Source organism: Halichoerus grypus, chromosome 8 (assembly GCF_964656455.1).
Source record: "Halichoerus grypus chromosome 8, mHalGry1.hap1.1, whole genome shotgun sequence".
Taxonomy (NCBI): Eukaryota; Metazoa; Chordata; class Mammalia; order Carnivora; family Phocidae; genus Halichoerus; species Halichoerus grypus.
In genome coordinates, this window is record NC_135719.1 from 125,114,924 (window position 1) to 125,140,569 (window position 25,646).

At 55.1% G+C, this 25,646-nt stretch overlaps 1 protein-coding gene across 2 annotated transcripts in view; it reads right to left on the bottom strand.

Moving 5' to 3' along the window:
- Nucleotides 1-25,646, bottom strand: part of LTBP2 (latent transforming growth factor beta binding protein 2) — a 102,471-nt gene that overhangs the window by 17,803 nt on the left and 59,022 nt on the right. For both annotated transcript variants that reach the window (XM_036114450.2, XM_078053957.1), the window contains 10 exons: nucleotides 17,570-17,644; nucleotides 14,283-14,405; nucleotides 11,040-11,204; nucleotides 10,565-10,780; nucleotides 9,446-9,465; nucleotides 8,281-8,320; nucleotides 7,424-7,537; nucleotides 5,154-5,282; nucleotides 4,368-4,496; nucleotides 827-946 (listed from right to left, as the gene is read on the bottom strand). In XM_036114450.2, coding sequence (XP_035970343.2) covers nucleotides 827-946; nucleotides 4,368-4,496; nucleotides 5,154-5,282; nucleotides 7,424-7,537; nucleotides 8,281-8,320; nucleotides 9,446-9,465; nucleotides 10,565-10,780; nucleotides 11,040-11,204; nucleotides 14,283-14,405; nucleotides 17,570-17,644 — 1,131 coding nt within the window. The remainder of the gene's footprint in view (nucleotides 1-826; nucleotides 947-4,367; nucleotides 4,497-5,153; nucleotides 5,283-7,423; nucleotides 7,538-8,280; nucleotides 8,321-9,445; nucleotides 9,466-10,564; nucleotides 10,781-11,039; nucleotides 11,205-14,282; nucleotides 14,406-17,569; nucleotides 17,645-25,646) is intronic.

Sequence of the window (25,646 nt, forward strand, 5' to 3'; positions counted from 1 at the left end):
ACCCTGTGAAACCAGGGCAAGTCCCAGCCCGGAAGAACCTGGAGGCTGGCAGGTGGCTAGTCCTAAACTTGGGTCAAGGGCAGGATTTCTTTCCAGAGAGAACCTTGCTTTACCCCCCTTCATTCCTATCTCGGCCAGTCTTAGCACATAACGCAGGCCTCTTGCAAGCATTTGACACCCCAGCCTGGCAAGGAGGGGGTGGCCGCAGAGCTGCCAGGAGCTGGCGTGATAGCGGCCTCCAGCCAGCCTGTGAGGAGACCGCTTGGCAATGTCACGGCCGCCTTTTGGCAGGGCCGGGGAAATGGAGCAACGATCGGGGCTCGCGCATTCATTCTTTACTCATTTACTCATTCAGCTAGCATTTGCTAGCATTTGTCCAATGCAGGACATTTCTCAGGTGTCTGCACATGAGTCATCTAAGGATAGGGTCCAGCCCCGAGGAGCTCATAGCCTAACAAGCTTTAGGAAGTAGGCCAGGGCTGCACCCCAAGCTCCTCCCAGAGAGACCAACTTCTCCTCTGTCATATAGGAGAGCGGTAGAACTCAAGGCAAGGGGAAGGGTTGTATAGAGGGATGTTCCGGGGTCTCACGTATATAACACTGGTTGTGCTCCCCTGCTTTGGGGGGCAGACAGGACACCAAAATATCGCCGAGGGGATGGAAGGCCTCATGAATTCCCAGACAGGTCTCTGTCCACAGGAGTGAGCTCAGCAACAACGGGCCCAGTCGGAGACAAGCTGGAAGGTGAGGTGGGGGCAGACGGCGCCCCGGGGAGGGACCAAGAGGTGGTGGGGTGGCGGGCTGCCCTCCCTCATCTCATTCTTACCTTGACAGAGTCCCTTCCTGACCATGACGTAGCCCTGGTCACACTGGCAGTGGTACGAGCCCTCCGTGTTGGTGCAGCGGCCCCCGCGGCACAGCCCTGGCTGCTCACACTCGTCTATGTCTGTGGACACACAGAAAAGTCCTGAGTTGGGCCAGCCCTGCAGGGAGTCCTGGGGCATCTCTTCGGAGGACAAGGACACCATGCTGAGGCCCCAGTGGGAAAGGCATCCTTGCTGCAGCCGTGATTGGTGGGGGCTCCCAGGCCAGGTCTGAGACTGATCTAGCTCAGGCCTCTGCAAACCCCTGAGTTCCTTTCTCCCCGGGGACACTACTTTGGGGGGCCTTGGGGACCCTCAAATCTGTCTCCTCACCCTGAGGCAAAGGGCTGGTCTTGAGGTCAGATGGCAGTCCAGATGGCATGATCTGAGGAGGCCAATAAAATCCCCTTCCTGACCCCAATACCTCCTCCAGAGTTCTGCTCCTAGAGTTCTTAAGGGACTTCCTAAAAGTTAGGGATTAAGCAGCCAGAGAAAGAGCATCTCAGGCAGCTGCAATCTACTGAAGCGGTTTCTGCCATTGTCCCAAAGCGTCCTGGTGCCCCACAGTGGCTCAAAAGCCCGACCCGGGTCATGCCACTCCCTTGCCTAAAAGGCTACTAGGGTTCCCTGCTGTTTCAGCCTGGCTCACAAGGCCTCTGCCACCTGGCCCCAGCCTTGCTATGTTTGCTGATCCCCACCAGTCCAGCCACCAAACCTTTGTTCACACAGACGTCTCCACGTGGGGTATCTTTCTTCGCCTCAATGGTCAGCAGAGTCCTACCCCCATTTCAAGGACGGGTTCATTTGATCAACTCAAGGTTAATCTGGCCACGCCCCATCCCTTGCCCCCACATCATATCAATGGAGGATTTACCTTTGCCCCCCACCCCCTGGCACTGGTTTAAACTCTTCACCGGGTAACTGTGCAGATTAAATGAGATAACTTCAATGAAAGAAAGTGTAGAAGGATATCTTTGTAATTTAGGGGTGGGGAAGGACTTCTTAACTAAAGCCCCAAAAGCATAAAAATAAGGCAAAAAGGTGAATTTCAATACATCAGAATCAAGGATTTCTGTTAAAAGAAGGACATGTGGATAAGGTTAGTGGGCAGAGGATGAAGTGAGAGAGTTGCAATACCTAAACCCAGGCAAGTATCTGGAATATATAAGGAACTCCCAAGGAGCCACAAGAAAAACCAGCAACCGCTGGAAAACTGAGCAAAAAATAGGAACAAGCAATTTTCAGATAAGGAAACCCAGTGGCTAAAGTACGAAGAGATGCTCATACTTATTAGTAAAGTAAATATTTTAAAAATATATCTAATATTCAGGGCGCCTGGGTGGCTCAGTTGGTTAAGCGACTGCCTTCGGCTCAGGTCATGATCCTGGAGTCCCTGGATCGAGTCCCGCATCGGGCTCCCTGCTCGGCAGGGAGTCTGCTTCTCCCTCTGACCCTCCCCCCTCTCATGTGCTTTCTCTCTCTCAAATAAATAAAATCTTTAAAAAAAAAAAATATATATATATCTAATATTCAAATAATTTATATCGATCCGTTATTTATACTAATATTAATTTTAATTCCAGGAATGGTCATAATTTATATTAATTATACAAATTAATGAAATAACTCCTACACAATTAAATAATGAGATACTGCTTTATAAGACTGGCAAAATGTAGAAAGTGGATGTTATCCTGAGCAAGGTCCCATCGAGTGGCAGCTGAGCCCCGCTGGGAGACGCACTGGCGGCTGACCTGGGGCTCCCTCCCCAGCTGCTGGGGCCAGCAGAGACTCCCACTGCTTGTCCCCGGCAGGTGCCCCAGGCTGGGCCTCTGACCTACAACACCTGCCCATGGGATGAAGCCCAGAGAAGCCCCCTGCCCCCAGCCTCTTCCTTCACGACTCCCAGGCTGCTCTGAGCAGCACTGCTGAGTCAGGTCCCTGAAAGCCAGCTGAGTGCTCTCGCCACCCTCTGCTTACAGACCTCTCCTGGCGGCTCACTGCCGGCAGGATGGTGTCCAAACACTTCAGCCTGGCACTCAAGGCTTCACAAACTGGCCTCGGCTCCCGCCACTTCCTCCTCAGGCCCCACGCTCCAGTCACACTGGATTATCATTATTCCCAGAGCGTGCCAGACTTGTTCACCACTCTGCTCTCTGGAGAAATGGTTCCCTTTCCCTGGAATACTCTCTGCTTTCTCCATTCCCTCACCGTGCGTGTAAGGGAGCATGTGGGAAGCAAACCATGCTTTGGGGCCAGAATGACTTTGATTCTGTTTCTAGCTCTGCTGCAACTAGGTATGAGGTCCCCTGGTATTACACTTCACCTCTCTGAGCCTCAGTTTACTTAATTATAAAATGGGGTAAGGCTTTCTACTGCCTGGGGGTGGGACGATGAGCTTCATATGATTAAGGGCTTAGGACAGTGCCAGCATGCGGAAGTGCTCGTGAAATGTGCCTGGGACTACTCGGCCCCAGCTCTAACACTCCGTCAGCGAAACCTGCCTGCACCCTCACCTGGATCCCACAGCACCAGGCGCACACACCTCACTCACTGCAGGATCCCGGAGCTTACGTGGTACCTGGCATGTAGGTGTTTAATGCTTGGTGTGAATCCCCCCCCCCCATTAAGTTAGCTGGTTATTCTCCTCTATTCCCCTTTCCCCCATATCAGGTGAGGGGACCTGCATGGCCTTGGTCTCTGCAGACCAGATCTTTAGGGGATTAGGACCTGGGGGACTCTGGTAATGAGAGGATGCCCAGCTTCCTGGCCTCCAGGAGGGGACTGTGCGTGAGTGCTGGGCTGCCCCGGCCAGAACCAGCCACGAGAGCCTCAAGAGCAGCGGTGAGTGCTCCAGCTGCGTTATGCATCGTAGAGCACTGCTTGGAAAGTGCTGCGTCATATCCTCTGTGAGCTCATTCATAAAAATGTATGCGGAGGCTGTGTATCTCGGTGCAAATGCTGGATATTAAAGGGTTTGTGTGGGAAGCCGCTTTGCCCAGGGCCCTGTGCAGGGGCAACGGACACAGGCCTTCCCAGGGAAGTGCAAAGACTGCAGGCTCTCTGAGCTGCTGGGGACCCTCTTGCAAAGGCACTCCTGCTCCCCTGTCTGCCAGGAGTCCCAGCCAGTGTCCTCACGTGCCACCCTCCTTACCCAAAATGAAAGCAGCTCCTAGTCACACAGAATTTGGGGACTAGGCTTTTAGTCCTCATCTCCAGCCATGTCCCCTGACCCCCTCACACACTCAGCTCCAGCCACACCTCCTTGGAGCCTTGGTGAATGCTGCTTTCACGTTCGAACCTCTTCTTCCGGTCTGGTCTCAGTGTAGGGGTCGGCTTCCACTCAGGTCCAGGTCAGAGCCCTGAGTCTCTGTTCTCACAGCCCCTGTGCTCCACACACTGCAGTGCAGTGACTGGGTGCTGTGAATGCTTGGATCCTCTTCCACCTCAACACTCTCTAGGGGGTCCTGAGCCCATCCCAGGGATGCAGGCAGGCTCGCTTACCTTGGCATTCCTGTGTGGTCCCCGAGGTGGCCAGCATGTAGCCAGGGTAGCAGAAGCAGGAGTAGGAACCCACTTGGTTGACGCAGCGCCCTCTTCCCGCGCAGGGGTCCCTCAGACACTCGTTGTCGTCTGAGTAGAGGAAGGTGGGGAGGGAGGTCAGGTGGACTTTCTTTGGGCACCTGTCAGCAACCTGCCCATGCTAGGAGCTGGACAGGGAATGGTGCTATGGGTCAAGGAGGGGATGTGGGAGGAAGAGGCCAGGGAGATGAAAAATCTCTAAGGCTGGGGTCACGACATCTGCCCATAGGGCCCACTCAGGCACCAAGGGCCTGGGGCAGCGGCCCAGCACTTCCTCCCTGACCCATGTCCTCCTCCCCCAGTGGCCCCCGATCACTTCCTTTCCTTCAAGGCACAGTGGATGTTTCTCTCTTGTGTCAAGCTCTTGAGGGGGGTGGAAATCAGTGGAGACATTTCCAACTAGGGTAGGCCTTGGTCTGCTCTGTAGGCAGCGAGATGGCTAGTTGGAGGGGTGGGCTGATCTCAGAGCTGAGGGCTCCAGGCACTAGTCAGGGGGCCCTAGGGTGGCTTCTCACTCTCCCGGAGTCCTGGAGACTCATCGGATGGTGCTCCCAGAGACTTGTCCCCCAAGGTTAAGGTTGGCTTTGTCCACGGGGCTAGTAGTCTTCTTCAACTCCTCAACCACACAGCCCCACTTGGACCTTCAGCTGCCTGGACACCTGACTCTGTGTCCAGCTGCTGAGTGAGCCCAGGATGCCCCGTGCGTACCCGTGCAGTAGGCCTGGCTGGGGTGCAGCTGGTAGCCGGGGCTGCAGATGCATTTGTACCCATCTGGGAGGTTCACGCACGTTCCGGGCCCACAGATGTTGGTGGCTCCGGCGGCACATCTGTCAGTGTCTGTGGGAGACAGAGCAAAGCAGAGGTTACGGTGGGGTGAGGACAGACGAAGGCAGTGGAGCGGGGCAGTGGAGTGGGATGGGGAGAGTGTGGAGAGCAGGGCACAGGGGCCTCAGAGGACCCACAGAAGCCTCACTCCATTCTTGGCTGGACCCTCCCATATCCATGTGTAGCATGGTCTTGTATAAAACCCCGTGGCACCCCTCCAAGGACCCCGAGTCCCAGGATGGAGTTAACCAAGACTCAGTGGGCTCCACTAACTCGTGTCCCAGCAAAGGGCCTCTCCTGCTGAGGCCTCCGGGCTGCCCTCTCCCTGAATAAGGGCATGGCTCTCACCCACAGTCCCCAGAGCTGCCCTCCCTTTCCCCCAGACAGATAGAGCTGGTAAGTAGGGTATTGGGGGACACCTGCCAGAGGGAGAGAGGAGAGGTGGGCTGGGGCCAACTGAGCAGGGCCTTGAATGCCATGTTGAGACAGGCCTATGAGAAAGGGGGTCATGCAAGGTGGGGTATGATCAGAGCTATCTCAGAAAGACCCCTCATCTTGCCATGCCATCTTGCTCAGAAAGTCAGCAGATGGCTGATGGACTGGGCAGGAAGGCACAGGGGGCTCTTAGAAACCTGTTGAAACAATTCAAACAGGGACTGCCCTGGGTGGTGGTTATGGGGTAAAAAGTGGGGAGACATGCTGAATTCAGGAACAGTTTGACTTGCCTGGACTCAGCACTGAGGCCGCATAGAGGCTACTTTTTTGAACTGTGTCCTTAACACTAGAAAAGTGCCTGGTGCTTAGGGTGTGCTGATTGAATACGGGAGTGAGAGGCGCTTGCAGCCTTGTGTCTGCCCTGAGGTCTTTGACATAAGCCCACACGCCCAGGGCTCCCCCGCCCTGCCCCACAGCACTGAGGTAACCCCAGAGACCCAAGGGAGTGGACGAGGTCTGTGTTGGTCCACAGCAGGGCCTCAAGGCGTTCGCTAAATTGGACTGAATTGAATGTGCCCTGGCCTGTTTGCAAGGCTACCCTGTCCCTGTCCTGGCTCCAAGTTTGTGTCAGCCCAGGGGATTTATGGGGACCCCCTGCCTGGTTCTAAATATCCTCCCAGAGGGATGAGGTTGGGGGAAGGCAGGGGAGAAGAGGGATTAAGCTGTGGGTGGTGACTGAGGGGGGATTCTGTCCCCCCACATAGCTGAGAGCTGCTGCTGAGCCTGGGCTCTTCCTCCTGCCCCTCACTCCTGTCCCTGCCTCCAGACCCATTTTTCTTGTCAGAGAATCCCCAGCGGAGCCCCTTAACCCAGCTCCTCTTACCAGGGGGACGAGCCCCCTCCCTGAGCACAGAGGAGAGAGGGCGTGGGAAAGGGCAGCAGGATACCCGGGGTCAGGCCTGGGAGGGCCAACCCCCTCCTCCACCCCACACTCTCTGGACTCTTCCACCGGGCTGCATGGGCTCTCTCTTTGCCGGAAGAAATCCAGAGCTACGCCTCTCCCCTGAGGTGAGCTGAGTCTGAGGTGAAGAGGCCAGCCAGCCCCCGGCGAGGGCACACGGGAGGGCGCACTACCGTGAGGGCCACACACGCGAGGACACACGTGTGCAGGGAGCAGCTGCGGCATCCCCAGCTTTGCTTCTCTTGAACCAGGTCCCCAGACAATGAGCCTTTGAGGAGGGCACATTCCAGAGCAAGGTGGATTTGCCAGGGATCTCCCCCACACCGCACCCCCTCACCATTGTAGCTGGCCAGAGAGGGGGAACGCGGGCTCCCGGACAGTTAAACAGCCTTGAGAAGAGAAGCGCTTTCCTTCCCGAAAGCTGGCCGTCCCCGTGGGCAGGAGGCTGCCCGCTGCCAGGGCACTCAGCCGACTCAGGGTCAATAGCCTGGAGGAGCCAGGCGCCCGGAGGCTCCTTGCGCTGCCCTTCCTCCAGAGGGCCCCTGGATGCTTCTAGAAAGCCTCCGAGCAAGAGGCGCCCCCAAGACCTCCCTTCTCTGCCTCCTCCCCCGCTTGACTGGTGCTCCTGACAGGACTCCTGGGTTCCCGAGGGGCACCCTCTGAGGTGAAGCCAGGGCGCTGAGCCTGAGCGGGAGTTCACTGGAGACGGTGCCTCTGTGGGAGAGGCCGCAGCTCTGACCGGGCTGACTGCAGGTACCTGAGGGGCCCAGGGCCGCCAGCCCCTCGGCCGGGGTGGTCACGTGCTCCTCTTCCCGGCTGTCGGGAATCCCCTGTCCAGGAGGTGGTGGCGTTGGTCTTTCCACGGCATCTCCTGGGGGTGGGGGGTGGGGGGGAGAGCAGCTGGGCCACGGCCCTTGGCCACCCGCTTTCCCACCCCCAGACGGCGTTCCCTGCGGAGATCCTGGCAGCGGCCCCTTCCCTCCTCCTGCCCTTCGGACTGTGGGACCAGGGGTGGAGCCCAGGGTGGGTCAGCCCTTCTGCCCCCTAGGCTCCCGAAACTTAACCTGGTTCCAACTAGACTCAGAGAACCTGAGAGCTCTAACGGGTCCTCGAGCCCATCCAGTCTCAGCTTCCGTCTCACGGGGGACGAGACTGATTTGTGGAAATGGCCACTTGTTCAAAGCCAACTAGCCTGGTGGAGACAGAGCCCCTGGACAGTGCCGTCCCCAACTCCAGTGACCCTCAGCAAGCTGGGGTCTGCAGAGCTCCAGCCTTTTCCCAAAGGAAGATGGGCCACGGGGGAAGGGCTCTGGGGACCTGACCGGCCCCTGCTTCAGCCTGCGCTTCTGCTTTGGTCTCCTTTATACGCTGAGTGGCACCATGAAATGTAGAGAGGGTGCTGTGGCTAGGGAAATATTTGCAAAACAGCTCAGCGTCTTTCACTGACCTTACAGCACCTTAGGTGGATAGAGCGCCCCGAAAAAAGCATTCACATGTCACACCATCCACCACCTCATCTGATCTGAGCCCCATGTATCGGCCCACGGTACAAATTCTATGGCGTCTCCTTCCCTCCCTTCTGTTTTCTGGGAGCCACTAGGAGCTGGGACTCACCTGGGACCCAGGCAGGAACTTGGGTAGCACTGGTTGTGACCTGCGCAGACATAGGAGAAGGTCACTGTTGGTTCCTTGGTGCCCCCCGTGACATGCTTTCTTCCGCCACACTCACCCCTGCCTCCAGGCTTCCCGGCCACCTCACTTATTCACCTTCTCGTTCCTTCCAGCTCTTGATGAGTTCCCTACATGCTGGGCACTGTGCCAGCACTTTATGTCTGTTGTCTTAACTAATCTGCTCAACTAGCCTGTGACAGGCGGTCGTAACGACTAAGTGAGCTGATGGATGTGCTGGGCCCGCTCAGTGTCACATCAGCAAAGCTTGACGATCGTCTCTGTGCCATGAGCCCAGATAAAGCAGCAGAAGCTCAAGGTTCACCAGCCTCCCTAGGGTCACAGGACCGGTGTGGTGAGGCCGAGACCCTAGGCCATACCTGGTGTCCCTCACCACAGCGACCGGCCAGGGGCGGTGACCCAGGAGGAGAGAAGGGGCAGAGGATGACGGAGGGTCAGGGGCACACCGGGGGCTGTGAGGACACGGACGGAGAACTCTGGTCTGGGAGGACAACACATGATTCTCCAGGGAGAGAAGTAGCTCCCTGGAGAAATGGTGTTTGGGGCCAGTCAGGTCTGCGGGTGGGAGGGGCAGACAGGTGAGGGAAGAAGCAGGTTCACTCTTCTGGAATGTTTTTCTAGGAGGACACTTGGTTCTTTACAGGGGAATCCTGGGCCCAGGGAAGGGCGTGAAGTGGTTTGAGGCCACCCGCTGCTCTGTTTCCATTTCCCCACAAGCCACCCACAGAGATCTTGAGGTGTAAGCAAGTCAGGCTCAGAAAGTGCCGAATCCAGAATTAATCTGGAACCAGTTCTAGACCTTACCTGCAGAGCCGGGACTAACAAGACATGTTCCTACTTCCTTTCTGAAGGGGGCCCCAGAGCACCCCAAATGAGAGAACACTTGTTCAAGAGCTGTTCTCACTTCCCTTAGGGTAAAACCAGGTCTTTGGATGGATCCTCCCACTCCAGCATTGCTCCAGGTAACACTCTACACATAATCCATCTGTCTCCCTTTCCTCCTTCAGGGGACACCCCCCTGCAGCGTCAGTGGCGACCCTGTCCCCCTCTCTGCCACGCTTGCCCAGCCCTGCTGGGAGGATGCACTCACCTGGCCAGCCTGAGAATCTCCTGGGAAGGAAAGACAAGAGCATGAGCTCGGGGAGGAGAGCCAGACTGCCCTCTCCCCTCCACCCATGGCCAGGGTTGGTTCAGTCTCTGACCTCCTGACCTGTCCCCAGAGGTCAGCCGTGGAGAGAGTGCAGAATCTTATTACCTGCTTCTGCCCCTCCCGCCCTGCCAGGACTGGCCACCACAGGTCCCCCAGAATGCCAGGTCTGGAGGGCCTACAAGGTGGCTTCCTTGGTGAGAGGAAATCTCTTGCCTTCCTCTAAGGCCTCCGGGACGAGTCCCACCCTTTCCCGGGCCAGTCCACCCGTCAGTCCTGGATGTAACCCTCTTCTTTGCTCTACCGCCCCCTCCTTCTCAAGCCTCCCAGCCACGCTGGGTCACTCCGCCCCTGCCCTGGGCTACAGCCCTGGGCAACAGTTCTAGAAAGAGAGGAGCTGCTCCTGGCCTGGCCAGGGTCCAGTTCCCATGACTACTGGGGCTCTGTCCTGACTTCCCTGTCTGTCTGTTCCAGATTCCTGGGGCAATTTTGGCCACCATATAGCTCTCCTGGTCTTAATATGTCCTTGGCCTCCTGCACTGTGGGCTACCGGGAACCTGGGTGCGCTTTCAGTGTGGTTCCCGGGGCCCCCTCCAGGGGTGTCTCAGCCTTCTCTCTGCAGCCTGCGCCTCCTGGGCCCAAGGTGATGGAGCTGCAGTTAGTGCTCAGACTCCAAGGCCAGGGAGGGGAACTACAGCAGCCCGACTCCCCAGGGTCTCCCTGCCAGCTCTCGGGCCCTGCAACCAGCACCAGCCCAGAAGCTGCACGGCCGGGGGCGGGGGGCACAAAGGCCTAATCAGCTGGGGTGGGGGCTGCCGCTGACCTCTCCCACCTCCAGCAGCACCCCTTGGGGTGTGGGCACCTTTGACCCCATACGTTAGGGGAAGGAGGTGAGGCCTTCCCAGCACGCCGGGTGGTGGGTTCCTGGGGCTGGGCACCGCTGCTCTAAACTCCCTCTCCTGCTGCTCCAGAGTTGGGAAGCCATGGGTCCAGGATAAGTACCCAGGGGCTCTTTGGGGGGGGTGCAGGGGAACCCCTTAGCACCTCCCGCAGCCCAGATACCCTTGTCAGGGACGGTCTCGGGCTCTAGCCAGGTGTCAGTGACGGCCCGGAGCGGCTGCCTCTCCGCTGGCCCCGGTGGGGTCCCGTAGCTCTTCTGCGCTTGCTCCCTGGAGGGCCTGGCCAGTTCCTCCTCCTCGGCCTTCCTCATGGCCAGGCGGATATGTGAGCTCGAGTAGGTGTAGCCGTGGCCAGCAGGGCAGATCTCCCTGAAGGCCTCTGCAAGGTCACCGGACAGAGGACAAGCTGAGAGGCACAGTTCCCGAGGGAAACCAGGCCCTCCCTTCCCTCCCTTCGGGGGACAAGCACTTGTGGCAGCGAGGGAAGGAGGGCCCCAGGTTGGGGCAAGGAGTTGAGCAGGAAGGAAGGAAGGACTAAGGGTCTTCTGGCTTGAGGTGAGGTCCAGGTGGGGGAAAATGGTCACTGGCTTGGAGGAAGCCCCTTGGTGGCTGGAGGTGAGACTGGGACAGATGCTTACCTGTGCCAGGCAGGGGGCATCTCTCACACTTGCTGCCCCAAGCTTTGCCCACTCGGCTGCAGCAGCAGATTTGCTTGGTGATGCTCTGGGCCAAAGGCAGGGCGCAGGTGCCAGGCCCCAGCGACCGGTAGCACGGCCCCTGCTGCATGGAGACGGCCTTGTCGGCTGCAACAGACACAATCGGTGCGGTGGGCAGGTGGCCAGCCGCGGGGACGTGCGGGGAGGAGGGGGGCAGTGGGCGGCCACCCAGCTGGCCTGGCCCGAGGCTCAATCTGCAGGTTCGCGCCCTGGAAATGCTCAGAGGAATGTTGGGAGGGATGGCTGTCGTGGAAGGCTTTGGCATCTTCTTGTGTTACCCGTTGGAGGGGCCCCTTGACCCCCACCCTCCTGTGGAGAGCCAGAGGGCAGGAAATGGGGATGTATGTGCCTGTCCCCAGGTGCTGAGTTTACAGGTATTTACAAAAGCCATCGGCCTGGGGATGGGTGGGGAGCAATGTGCTCTAGGGCCACAGTCTCCCTGGGGAGACAAGACAAGGTGAGAGCCAAAGGCCTAATGGGGAGCTTTGAGGACAGGGACCCTGTCTTGGCCATCTTTGTAGCCCAGCACCCTGTTCAGTGCCTGGTGCGTGGGGATGCTCAGTAAATGCTCGCTGGACCCATGGGCGTGGATGGCTAGATCTGCAAATCAAAATGCTATGGACTGCTGTGAGTGTGAGCTACGCTGGGTTTAGATGGTCACAATACCACCAGCACTGTCCCCTTTCTTGGCCTTTGACAGTGAACATCGAAGACCATCCTCTTGTATGTTATCTCAATGAAGGATGAAGAGGTCATGCCAAATGGGAACAACTGAATCCCTTGTCAGGCTGGACGAGGGGACGAGAGATGCATGGAGAGAACAACACGCACAGCTAAGGGGCTGGTGGCCCTGGGGAAGTCCAGGTCAAGGCCCAGGACTCAGCAGGCCAAGTTCAAATCCCTGCACCACCAGGAGCTACATGACCTCCCTGGGCTTTACCGTCTTCATGTGTAAAATAAGGATGATGATAATGCCATGGGGAGGAGACACCTGTGTTTCTCCCTGCTTGGCATCTATGCCCCTGTATTCTGGTGACAACATCCTGGTTTCCCTAGGGGATCCACTCCGTCTCCCTTTCTGTCCATGTGGAGTGGAGGCTGACCCTACCTCCTAGCTGAAAGAGTCCATACCCCTGGTCATAGTGAGTGGGTCAGGGATAGGCACTTAACCAAGTCGGCCCAGTGATAATAATCAACTGTGGGACTTTTCCTGGATTATTATAGAAGAGATACTTTTTATTTTTCTATTTTTAAACTGGAGTTCACAAGGCTGGGAGGTGTAGGCCTGGACTGTCTGGTGGACACCTTTGAAGGAATTATGAAATCAACACAAAGGAAACAGAGCAAGGGGCATCCCAAAGACACAGTGTGTGCCTGGATCCAACCAAGCCTGAGGTACACCCACCCCTCGACTTCCTAGTTGTGTGGACCAATAAATTATTTTTGCTTACAGTGGTTTGAGTTGGGTTTCTGTCATTTGCAACCCAAAGGATCCTGACTAATATACTTTAAAAAAAAAGTTTGTTTGTTTATTTAAGTAATCTCTACACCCAAGGTGGGGCTCAAACTCATGACCCCAAGATCAAGAGTCACACACTCCACCAACTGAGCCAGCCAGGTTCCCCCTGACTAATACACTTTCTTCACAGTGATGTAGGTAAGAGTGTCTTGTCAAAGGTCATGTCCTATATACAGAGATCAATTATTGGTCAGTCCATGAGCCTGGGTCTCCAGGTATCTCTGCTTCCAGCAGCCACTTCCCTTGGGATACTGTAGGAAATGGCTCAGTCCTTTTGAGCCCCAGGGTGGAGGTGACCTGGCTGAGAGTATCAGGAGGCTGCCCCAGCACAGAGGGGCCCTTGTAGACCAGCTCTGGTCAGGTGGCGGGGAAGAGGGCAAAGCTCAGAAATGAAGGGAAGAGAAACTTCGTGTCTGCCCCTTTCCACCTACAGGGAGGTAAACCATCAGAGGGAGCTGGAGCCGGTAACAGTAGGGAGGGAGAAAAAGATAAAGAACACCCAAGGGCCGTCTCTGCCTCCCTGTATTAAGTAAGGGTCTTTTTCTGGCACTAATAAGTAAAAGTCACTTCAGGAGTTGAAAATGTCTGCCTAAGAAAGCAATCTTAAGTGGGGGGTGGGATGAGGAGAAGGAAGGGCTGTATGCCCCTGGAGGCCTTGACCACATGTCCCTGTCACCATGAAGTCTCCCTGAGAGCCCTCTGACACGTTCTCCCCACTCTGGCCTCTGCCTGTCTCCTCTCCCTGGAGACATGGACTGGGTCCCTCCTCACCCTTCCCTTCCCATGGGATGCTCCCCCTGGGTGGCACTGCGGTCTGGCTCATCCCGTGGCCTCCCCAGACCCAGTACCTGGTGGTTTGTGGACTGAGGGCCTGGCCAGCCGCGGGGAGCTCTACTGAGCTGGGGGGTGGGGGCAACCTGACCTGGGCTGCCGCTTTACAGATGCCAGTCAGGACTGGTTTTATTCAGTTCTGCTCAGGCCCCCCTGCCCAAGGAAAGCCCTGTCCAGGCCGTGGCATCAGCTCTGCTCTCTGGGGGTGCTGCTGGCCGGGGCCTCTTGCCGCGGGAAACCACAGAGGCTGCCGGAAACAGCTGCCCCGGGGGGGGACACGCACGCACACACACGGACGCACAGTGTGCACACACCCAGACACGGTGCTGACATGGCCAGGGACACGAATGTACTCGTGGATGCAGACACGTTCCGAGCCGTGAGGGACCCCAGGTTTACGGGACGGCCTGGGCGCCAGGCAGTGCCCTTTAAGGAAGGCCTATCTGCAGTTCAGTGACCAGGCTGCCCAAGTCGGGGCTCGAAGAGGCAGCCACAGCTCAGCCAGACCTCGGAGCAAAGACAACACACATCTCCCCGAAGTAAATGAGGCAACAGATGGGACAGAACGGATGAGAGGAAAAACAGAAGGAGAAAATCCCAAACCGCAAAGCCCCCAAACACATGGCAAAAACCCAAACTGAAGTCACAGCTGTCTCCGCTCCAGCAAGGAGGGGCAGATCAGTTTTTGTACACTGGGCCCAGCTCCAGGCTGAGACACAGACCCTGGGCCCGGGGATGGGGGCTTGGCCAGTGGGCCCCGAGGATCCTATCTTGCCTCCCAGTGTCCCCCATCCCTGGTCCCCGCTGCCACTTACACACACAGCGGCTCCTGGAGGGGTCCAGCATGAGGCCAGGCCCGCAGGTGCACAGGTAGCTGCCCCTGGTGTTCACGCACTCCGAGTCCTTGCACAGATCCAGGGTCAGGCACTCGTTGATATCTGCGGGGCGGGGGGGGGGGGGGGGGTTGGAGGAGGTGAGGGAGCGCCCGCCCCACCACGGCCTGAGGGAGGGGAGGGGCCGGGCAGAGATCTTCCAATACCTTCTCCAAAAAAAAGGGACAACAATAAGAGAGCTGCCATCTATTAAGTGTGGTCCCTCTCTCTCTGTGCCTCAGTTTCCTCGTTTCTCATAACTACCAGATAGTCTTGTTATGAGAATAAAATAAGATAAAAATTGCAAATCACTTAATTCCACTAACTGGTAATAATGATCATAATATTAAGAGTTAATGTTTCTTGCTTGAGTCCCTGTCAGGGGCCAGGTACCATGCCAGGCGGCTGACGTATGTGACCTCATCGGATTCTTGCCAACAATTTTACCAAGTAGGTCCACGTGGCTTCATTTTATAGGTGAGGAAACAGGGTCCAGGAGTAACTTGCCCAAAGTCACTCAGCTAGTGAGTGGCGTGCTGGGATGCAAACGAGGGGAGCAGACAAGGGGACAGTTTGGGTTGGAGTGGACAGAGCCATCTGCCCAGTCCCTCCTATTCAGCCTTCCTTGAGGGACTCTGAAGCATCTCCACAGGACCCCAGATCCAGGAAACATGTCCACAGTGAGCTGCAGGCTGGAGGGAACCCAGCAAGGACGGGAGGCAGGAGGATGGAGACAAGCGCTGAGGGGCAGAGGCTTTGGAGGACATGTTTCCAGGAGGCTGGAAGGCCTTGGGCAGGCCACACACATCCTCTAAGACCAGTGGATGCTCATGCTGTTCTTCAAACAAGGGAATGACATTAGTTTCCTTTGTGATCTCAAAAATATTTCATGCTGGAAACGTCTTCCTGCCAAGGGGAAATCCCAACCCTCACAGTCTAAACTCCAAGAAGTCTTGGTGATGGCACCTTTCTTGATGATGGTGAGTGTGGAAGATCTGTGAGGGGCACCCCCACCTCCAGGACCAGGAGATTAGACATGGCAGCCCTGTCACCAGAGTCACCTGCTCACCCATAAGCTTCAGAGAAAGTGGCACTAAGCACAAGAATGAAGGGGCTAGAAGATGGCCCAACTATTCTTTGGCAGGACACCCTATTGGCAGGGAGGTGCCTGGGGAAATGCCATTGAGATCTAGGAAGGAGAACAGACCCATTTGCCTCTGGACTGTGGCCAGAGTGATATACCTAAATCTGACATGCCTCTGGGGTCCCCATTCACCTCCTAGAGGGAGCTCCTAAACCCTCACATGTATCCAGTACCCTCCACCATATTTCCCCAAAGCCTGGGGGTGAACAGGTAGCTCTGATGGGGCCCTGGAGGTCTGTGCTGTCTCCTGTGAATACGCGGGCTGTCCTCCAGCCAGCCCAGCTGTTCCTTTGCTGGTGCTGTTCCCTCAGCCTGGAATGCCTGCATCCAGTTTAGCTGGTCACCTCTACTCATTCTTTAAGTCCAGGTCACCCATCACCCGAAGGCCTTCTCCTACCCTCCCAGTCTGGGAAGGGGCCCCTACCATGCGATCCCATGGCACCCAGAGCTTCTTTCTAGCAAGAGCACTTCTCCCATGGCGTATAATTGTTTAAGTATCTGTATTCACCGGGGGCAGCTGCTGTGTTATCTGTCCCTATGGGCTAACACCTAGCACAAAGCATGTGGCTCCTAACAACACCTCAAAATTGCCCCGTGGCGGGACAGAAGGATGGAGAGAGAGAGAGAGGACGGTGACGCACACGGGTGTCGAGGTGAGCAGGTCCCCTCCCAGATATGGAGACCAAGGCCACAGACATGGGAAAGGGGGGAGGTTTAAAGGGCAGGCCCTCCTCGGGGAGGACCCCTTGGCTTCCTGTATCCTTGGGGCTCAAAACAGGGAGGGCCGAGAGCTCCTTTGAGATCCTGGGAACAACTTTAACCCTGTGCACTGGGAAACCTGCCAGGAGGGGAGGGCCCTCGGGACAGTTTACACTGTACCCTCCAAGGGCAAAGCTAAAGACTTCTCTCCACACCCACCATCCCGTCTACTAGTCCTCATTGCCCCCAGGGGAGTCTGACCTTGAGCTGGGTCAGAGGCCTGCCTTTTTGCCTGGTCCAAGCACTTTATCCATGGGCCAGAAATCCCCTTTGGGCCTGGCACCCCCCAGGCAGACAGCCTAGCCACCCCAGGACTTCCTCAGCTCCCTCTCTCCTGAAGAAGCCTCCAGGGGGAGGGTACTTAGGAGGCCATCTGGGTCAATCCCCTGTCTCTAACCCAGTTTCATTTAAAGTAAGCCATCCAGACAGCAGTGTATCCAGTTCTCCAAAGGGGAAGCTGCCTCAGCTCCCCGCTGACCTCTGCCAGCCCCAGGAGCCTCCCAGCTGGAAGGCCCTGCTCACATCTCCTACTGCCAGGCCCACAGCCAACAGGGGCTCCCTGCTCAAAGCCTGAGGGGCAGCAGCTGCCCCTCAGTGAAGGCTTCTGGACCCCTCAGTCATCCTGGTCCTACGCACCATCCCCACCGGGATTCCCCGTAGTGATGAAGCCGTAGCTGAGCCCGCCTCCCATCCCTGTGTCCCAAGGTGCCTCTGGGCCTTGCTGCTCTGTAATGCAGAGGGCCCCAGACCTCAGTTGGCCTCAGAGAGCCCGTCAGCCAGGCCAGCAAGGCCAGGGTCTGTGCTTTATGGGCCCCTCTTTCCTCCACCTGTGCCTTCCCTCTCCCCTCTCCTGGTTGTTGGAGGGAGGTCTGAGCAGCGGAAGGTGATTTGTTGGGGGAAGTCTACAGAGGTCCCCATCAACTCAGGCTGACTAGATCCTGAAGTCAAGAGTCCTCCCGTTCCAAGGAGATTGGCCGAGGAGGTGAGGGGACGTGTGGGGACTGGGGCGGTACCTGCACGCACGGACCCCACAGCTCTAGAGAGGCACCTGGCCCAGGTCCGGTGGGGCAGGTGGAGATAGGAAGAGGGACAGGCTCAGCTCCCAGGCCCTTCCTAGGCTTGCTCTCTCATTATCCCCCCAACTTCCTTAGGCCCCTGGAACCAGCAGCCCCGACAACTCCCCGAAGCTGGGGCTTAGAGGTGCCCAGTGAAGACCACTCAGTGACACCACTCCTTCTGTCTGGGATGGCGGGGGAATGCCCTGGCATCCTCAGACCTTCATCATCCCCCCGCCCCAAGCCTAGCCCTGGCCCGGGGTCACCCTTACCTTGGCAGTGAGTGAGATTCAGTCTCTTATACCCCTGAGGACACTCCAGCTGGCCATTTTCAATCACCGGGGAGGCTGAGGAGTAAAGATATAGACAGGTCTCACTGGAGGGCCCTTGGGCTCCTCTGTCACCCATGCTGAAAAGTGGGGTGCAACCGACTCCACAGCTGTGAGGCCCTGTCCCCCAAAGTCATCACTGTGGAGAGCTGTGCCTCCTTGGCTACAGTCCCCCCACCCTGCCCCGGCTCTCACCAGGTTACTCTTTTTTTTTTTTTTTTTAAATATTTTATTTATTTGGGAGAGAGAGCGCAAGAGCATGCACATGAGTGGGTGGGAGGAGCAGGGAGCCTGACATGGGGCTCGATCCCAGGACCCTGGGATCATGACCCGAGCCGAAGGCAGACACTTAACCAACTGAGCCACCCAGGCGCCCCTCGCCAGGTTACTCTTGACCCACCCTGCTCTTTCTAGAAATGACACTCGGTGACTCTATGTCATGTATATAGTTATAACATGACACACAGTGCATAGCAATGTTATACACGCTAATGGGATGAAACAAGTTTTATGTATTTATTTAATTTTTGGGTTTTGAAGTAATTATAGATTTGCAGGAAGTTACAAGAAATAGGCACAGAGAGGTCCCGCGTGTCCATCACCCAGTTTCTGCTAATGGTTCCATCTTCCAAAACTATAGCTGTTTTAGCAGTTTTTAAACATGTAGATGCAACAATTCACAGTCTAATTCTGAGTTCAGCTTATTTTGATCCTGGGTTTTAACGCTGCTATAGCTGACAAGGTATCTCGGCTCAGGATGGAAGAAGCTCCCTGTCGATGGGATGGCGCGGAGAAAACCGCGCTATTCAGTTTTCACTCACTCTCCCCAACTGTGTGATGCTGGTGTTGAAAGCTAGCCAGTAACTTTCCATCTCCCCTGAGGCTGGCTAGTCGTTCTTACAAACGTAAAATACATTAGAAAATGCCAGTTTTCAAGTTTTTTAAATGTGCAAATGGAGTTGGTTTACAGCAACAAATCCCATAACGATGAAACTGCTTCCAAACATCCGTTTTCTCAAAAGGCTCTTTCTGAAGCGCAGATGTCTTGCCCGGCAGCCCTGCCCAGAGTTAATGGGCAGACCGAACCCGGCGGCTGTTTGACTCCAGATGGACCAACAAGGAAATAAGTCTCAGATTCTGGGGCCGATACCTATCCTACCTTGATTTCCCAACATTCTTCCATACTTTAAAGAGGAAAAAAAAAAGTGCTTTGAAAAAGAAAAACCTATTGACTTAAAAACAGGGAAACATCTCTATTACTTTGGAGAGACAGACTAGCACGTCAGCCTCCAGAGGAATGCTTTGACGGGTGTTTTTTGTTTTTCTTTTCTTTCCTTGAAAAGCTCTAGCAGGTAGCAGAGTCCTGACAGACATTTGTCATCACAGGAAAGAGCAGCAGATGTGGACATCTTTCTGTTTTTTTGTTTTTTTAAAAAGAATAGCTCATCTATAAGTCTGACCATTTCTTGGCCAAGACATAGCCAGCAATTCTCAAGGGGTACAGGGACTCTTCTGACACAATGTTCTATTAAGATCCCCTTCTACTTTATTTTTTTTATTTTTTTTGAAGATTTTATTTATTTATTTGACAGAGACAGACACAGCGAGAGAGGGAACACAAGCAGGGGGAGTGGGAGAGGGAGAAGCAGGCTTCCTGCTGAGCAGGGAGCCCGATGCGGGGCTGGATCCCAGGACCCTGGGATCATGACCTGAGCCGAAGGCAGAGGCTTAACGACTGAGCCACCCAGGTGACCCTCCCCTTCTACTTTAAAGGTCTTGTTTTATAAAGTGAACCGCACGATGACTTCCTCTAGCAATTTGTCTTCTGACTTTGACTCCCTTGTGGCAGTAGCTTGCCTATGATCATACGCTGCGGTGAGGGGATTTTGCATGGAGCGCCCTCCATCTCTAAGTCCTTTTTATTCCAGTCAGAGCATCAGCAACTACCCTTACAGAGTTGTTGGAAAACTTACTTCTATTGAAAAAGTCATTTACTGTTGAGAATATATGCCTGTGGTTCATCCTTTCTTTAGTAGTATCTTTACAAAAGGATAGTTCTTCATATATTTTATTGTTGAAATGGACTCTCGCAAATACCAAGAGGCACGTTAGAGATATCTACACTTTCATCCAATTGTACAGCAAAGCTTGAGCATCTTGGTGTTTTTAAATGTTCTTCTAATCCAGATGGCTTCCGCTCTATCGTTAGCCGCTAGTTCCCAGCACATTAAAGAATCGGGGCAAAGTCCGTAATTCGTGATTATAGATCTAAACCGTATTTCATACAGCCTTCTTGATCATTTGGATCCTGGGGTCCATTTGGGTCACATCTGTGACCCAGATATTTTTACTTCAGAATACGATCGATTACAGGGCAGGGGAGAAGTGGCAGCATTGCATTTTAAAAGGGATTACTTGCGATTATGTAATTAGTCTTATTTCAAATCCTGTTTCTTTGCAAGAATTTTTTTAGAGTCACTTTTCCACTTGGTGAGGGTTGTTTTTGTTAAAACTTGACAACATAATAGAAAAACCCCATAAACCCAGCACTGTTGTGGGTTACGCGTTGTGACATGCCAAAGACAAACATGAGGAGGCGCCATGTTTTCTTGGAACCCCGCTCTTCCCTGAGGACACTCCACATGCCAAACATGACATCTGACAGTCTGATATACACACCAAGTGAGGATGTAAATCAGTAAAGCTTCATTTTTTTTTTTGACATTAAAAAAATGTCAGTTGAATTTGTAATATCTTTTCCCACTATGGATGACAGTCTCACTCGGGCTTTGCCTGTCGTCCCACCGTGGGGGGACTAGACTCCGGCCTGGTGGGGATAAATGAGGATTCTGAACATGCTGACGTTGAGACAGAAGGATGGGAGTGAGGCTGGGAAATGTGAGCGCCCCTGGCATGGGGCCTGGGGGTATCAGCTGAGGGCAGGGAGGAGGCAAGAGAGGGGGGAAGTTGTTTGGAGAAACTCAGAAAGCAAGCTGATTCGATGCAGTCTGCAAACATTATGAGGAGGAGAAGGTGGGAAAGAATAATGGGAGGCAGATGCCTGAGGGCCGAGGAACGGTAACAAGGGAACATTTGGATGGAGTCACGAGGCCATTGGTACACATTATCCTGTCTATTTCCCCCACAACCATCCCGCAAGGCAGGGAGCATCATCCCCATTGTCCAGATTAGGACAGCGAAGCTCAGAGGGGGCCCAGTAGTGGTTCAACCCAAGCCTCTGGCTGCGGAGGCCACATCCCTTGCATGTATCTCTGCTGAAAGCAGGAGGGAGAGAAGGGGCCAGGAGGCCAGGGCAGCACCGTGATGTCAGGAGGGAGACATGAGGCAGAAGGACCCCGCTTCTTGAGTGAGCAGGAGAGGAGTGGTGGGAGCGGGGGTTAGAGCCCGGAACAAGGGTGGAACAGTGCTGGCACCTGTGAGAGAACCCAGGAATGTCCAACCTGAGAGGAGCTGTGTTCATTCATTCATTCATCGGGATTCACGTGCTTTTCCTATAAAGGGATTTCTTCCCCAGAGGACTCTGCTCTCTCGCTAGCCTTAAGAGAAACTGTTGGAGGGGCAACTCTTGGTGAAGGCAGACTTCTTTAGAGAGGAACAAATTTCAAAGCCACTGTCCTGGGTGAAATTCCCATTTTGCCAGCAACCCCAACCTGATCCCAAAGAGGGCCCTCAGACCCTGCCTCACACCTCCCAGAGGCCACCTACGAGCTTCTGTGAGACCAAGTGCAGCATCCAATCCAGAAAAGTCAGCTTCAGTCTCATCCGGGGATAGAAGGCTGAAGTTTAGACGGCCACGTGGAAGGGAGAACCTTGGCTCGGGGTGGAACTCAGCACCCACCCGCGGCTCCAGGCCTGATCCTGGCAGCCGGCGAGCTGTGTGATTCCTGGAGGGGGGGAGGGCAGGCGCCACTGCCCGTGCCACCCAGCTAGCTTGCCTCCCAACGCACTCAGGCCTTCCCTTGCCATGGCACTTCAAATGCTGTTATGACGGCCTGTTTGCTTGTCCATGTCCACCACTAAAGTATACACTCCGTGAAGACAGGAACCTTGTCTTCATCGTTGCTACATCCCTAGAGCCCAGCACGGCATCTGGCACACACTACAGGCTCTCAATCATCTTTTTTTTTTTTGGTGAGCCCAATGTGAGGTTTAAACTCACAACCCTGAGATCAAGACCTGAGCTGAGATCAAGAGTCGAATGCTCAATTGACTGAGCCACCCAGGTGCCCCTCGAGGCACTCAATCAAGATGGAACGAATAATAAGAGCAAACACTAAAATAGCATTTACTATGGGCTAGGCCTTATTATAAAGTCCTTACACGTATTAACTTATTTAATCCTCATAATGATCCTCGAGGGAACTTACTAATATTTTCCCCATTTTATGGAGGAGCAAACTGAGGCACAGAGAGGTAGGAAACATGCCCAAGGTCTCCCAGCTGGTGGATGGAGCTGGGATTATGAACCCAGGCAGTCTGCCTCCAGAGGATAGATCGTGAACCACTCCTCTCTACTGCCTCCAAATAAATAAATGAGTCAACTCACACCAAGCGTCAGGAGTTGTCCAGGCAGGAATCCTAGGGTCTGCAGGCTACAGGGAAACCCGTGCTCATCAGGAAGTATATTACCCTTTTTGGGAACTTCTCTTCCCTTTTTTTTAAACATGGGTCCAGAAGAGCAAATGGGAAAAACAAAGGCAGGGATACCCAGGAGGAGGTCAGGAGATGGGCCAGAGGACTTATGGTCAGAGACGGCCAGAGGACTCATCAGCGGTTGGGTAAATGACCCACAAGGTCTACCACCGAAGTGTCAAGCGGAATGAATAAAGGCAATGGGGCAGAACCCACACTACCCCTCACGGCCCCTCAGCTGACGCAAGGAGGACGCTGGGGTCGGGAAGCAGAGAGAAGTGGATCTGGAAAGAGTGGCTAAGCTGTGTTTCCCATGGGCGCTTCAAAGAGACATGTGGACAGCTGCCAGCGACCTTGCAGTTGGGCCTCGTAGGCCTGAGAAAGCCCAAGCAGCTGCCGAGGGGTCAGCTGGGATCAATGCCAACTCCCAGGAATCTGAGCATCACAGAATGCCCGTGAAGTCTGGAGGGCAGACGTGCATAACTTTCCTGGTACGGAAACGTGGGTCATGTGGGCCAGAACTCAGGTCTTCTGGCCCCTGACCCCAGCCCTGTCCCCTCACCACTGCACCTGGGCCAGCTCACACACTGGGGAAGGAAGCGGAGGGGCCCCTGGCTGCGGCCTGCCCCTGCCCTGCTGACTCTCCCCCTTGGCTGCTGGGACTCCCAAGGAGGCCTCAACCAGGACAGACTAATTCCTGGAGACAGTTTTGGCCCTGACTCTACAACAGAGTTCAGGGAAGAGATGGTGGAGACATATGTCTGGCCATGGGGCTGTTTACAAGCCATGCAGATCTCAGCCTGTGATGACAGATGGCCCCAGCAGGGAGTTCTGGAGGGTACCCTGCCATACACCACTGTGCCAGAAGACAGACAGACAGACATACACACACACACCCCGGGTGAGGCTGAGCTGGATGCACTGGGGCATGTGAGTGGACTGGAGCTGAATCCTCCATTTGTAAGCCTCGGGTGGGTAAGCTGCAAAGAACCTTCTAATCCCCCAGAGCAGTGGAAGGAGTGTGGGTTCTGCGGCAGCCAGACCCCATCGAATTCCTGGCTCTACTCTGACTAGCTGTGTGACCCGAAGCACGTTTCTTAACCTCTGTCAGTCTTCATTTTTTCATCTGTAGAAGTGGGGACAGAAACGCAGTTTCATGGGTTGTGAAGGTTAAGTTCACTGAGAACCTGTGTCAGACTGAAGCTAGCGCCATGCCGGGCACTGTCCCTGTAGATGCTCCCTAAGACTTAGTTCCGCCCTCTTCCCTTCCTTCCTCCCTTCTTCCTTCCTTCCTTCCCTCCCTCCCTCCTCCCCTTCCTCCCTCCCTTCCCTCCTTCTTGCAACACAGTTTCAAGGTTAGCAAGCAGGCTGCTGCGTCTCACTGGCTGGAGACACTTGGGCAAGCTGCTCAACCTTTCTGAGTTTTCTTATCCGTAAAATGTAGGTGACAATTCCCCCCTTGGGGCTATTGTGAACAGTAAAAAAGCATGGAAAACTCTGAGCATGATCCTTGTCACATATTGGTGATTATTATAAGGCTCATTATTCCAGACCCAAAGATGGGCTCTGACTGCTTCCTTGGGGTAGCACAAGAGCCAAAGTGGGTGTCTCGGTCACCACAAGCAGTGGGGTGGACAGGGGTCCGGTCAGACCCTTGGCTCAGACAGGTGCCACTCCAGCCAACCCCACCACAGCACCCCCATGGACCTCTCCAGGCCAGAGATGCCACGTGTTGGTGACCCCCGCCCTGGGGTAAGGAGGGCACTAACTTGAGCTGAGGCACAATTCCCTGAGGCCTTGAATCCCTTGGAAGAAGCTCTCAGAACATCCCTGAGCCAAAGAGACACTGCTTTTTTTCAGTCCAACAACTGGAATTCTGAAGAATCCCGTTTCTTGAGGGCAGGAGTCCCAGAGAACAGGAGCCCCACCCCAGCACAGCTGTTCCCTAAGCCGGGGTCCTCTAGTTGAGCAAATTCCCCAAGCCAAGTGCACAAGAAGCAGCCTAGGAGGCAGATCACAGGCCGGTTAGAGGCAGGGGGCCTCAGGTCACGTAGACACAACTTCTTCACCTGTAAAATGAAGAAGGTCACACCCAACTCCCAGAGACGTGGTCAGGATGCAGTGGAATGAGGAAGCACTTAGCATGGTGCCGGGCACACGGCTGCTGACAGCAATGGTGACGAAAACAATGTTGCTGCTGTGACTTGCCCTGGTGCTGCCCGTGCCCCCTCACACGGGCCCCCCTCCGCAGGGGCTGGCCTCCCCTGAGCCGGTCCCTGGGCAAGGGCCCTGGCAAAGCCAAGGCAAACCAAAGCTTGCCTTCTACTGAGGGTTTCCAGCACAGTTTCGGACACATACATATGAACCTCCATTCCCTCAAAAATCAGTATCCTTTCCAGCTCCTTCTATGAGCCAGTTCTTAGCAGGCTTCCTCTCCATGGTGGGGAGCAAAGTACTTCTGGGCATGCCCCATTGTATCGTTGGGTTTTGGTAAGCTGCAGTTTTTAATAAGCTGTTCCTTGTGCTCAGTTTCGAATTGAGCTCTGCTCACCAGAAACATCCACACATTGGCGTTAGCCCTCCAGAACCACATGGAACAAGCCTACCGGCTTTGCTCTGGGACAATTCGTCCAGCACATCTCCGTGAACACTTAGGCCTGAGCTGTAGGTTGCTGCCTGCCTGTCTATCCAATCCGCATCTTCTTGAGGGATATTGTCCTTCACACGCACGTAACTCATGCGACACGACGCCGGGCGGCCCCCTCCTGGCTGGGAACCCTGAGTCTAAGGTCCTGGTTTTTGTTGTCTTTGGGCGGGCTCAAGTCTCCCCAGAATGATTCGGGAGATTCCGGTCAGCTGAGAGTCAGACACACTGTGGTTTGAAGCCCTGCTCCCCTGTTCTGCTGTGTTACCTTGGACAAGTTGCTCAGCCCTCTCTGAGCTTCATCTTCCTCATTTGTCAAGTGGGCATAAAGACCCTTAGCTTGCACGTGGTTGCGACAATTTCATGAGATCAGGTGGGGAAGAGCCCAGCGTAGTGTGTGAACGTTCAGCAAGAGGGGCTATCATTGCTTTTAAGAGGGAAAGATGCAGAATTCCTTGAAGGGGCGGAGCAAGAGAATCAGCAGTCCCTGGAGGGACAGGCAGGGGCCTGGGTTTTGAGGTGACCTCATCCCATGCCAGGCAGACGGACAGATGATCTCGTGGCAAACAGCTGGAGCCCACCACTGCGGGCTGAGAGCAGGGTGCCAGCCCCGCCCACCCCAGCGAAGGGGCCTGGGGGCTCACACAGCTGGTGCCAAGCCAGATGAGGCAGCGGCCAACTTTCCAGTCAGCCCAGATGTCTGTCTTTCTCGGACAAAAACTC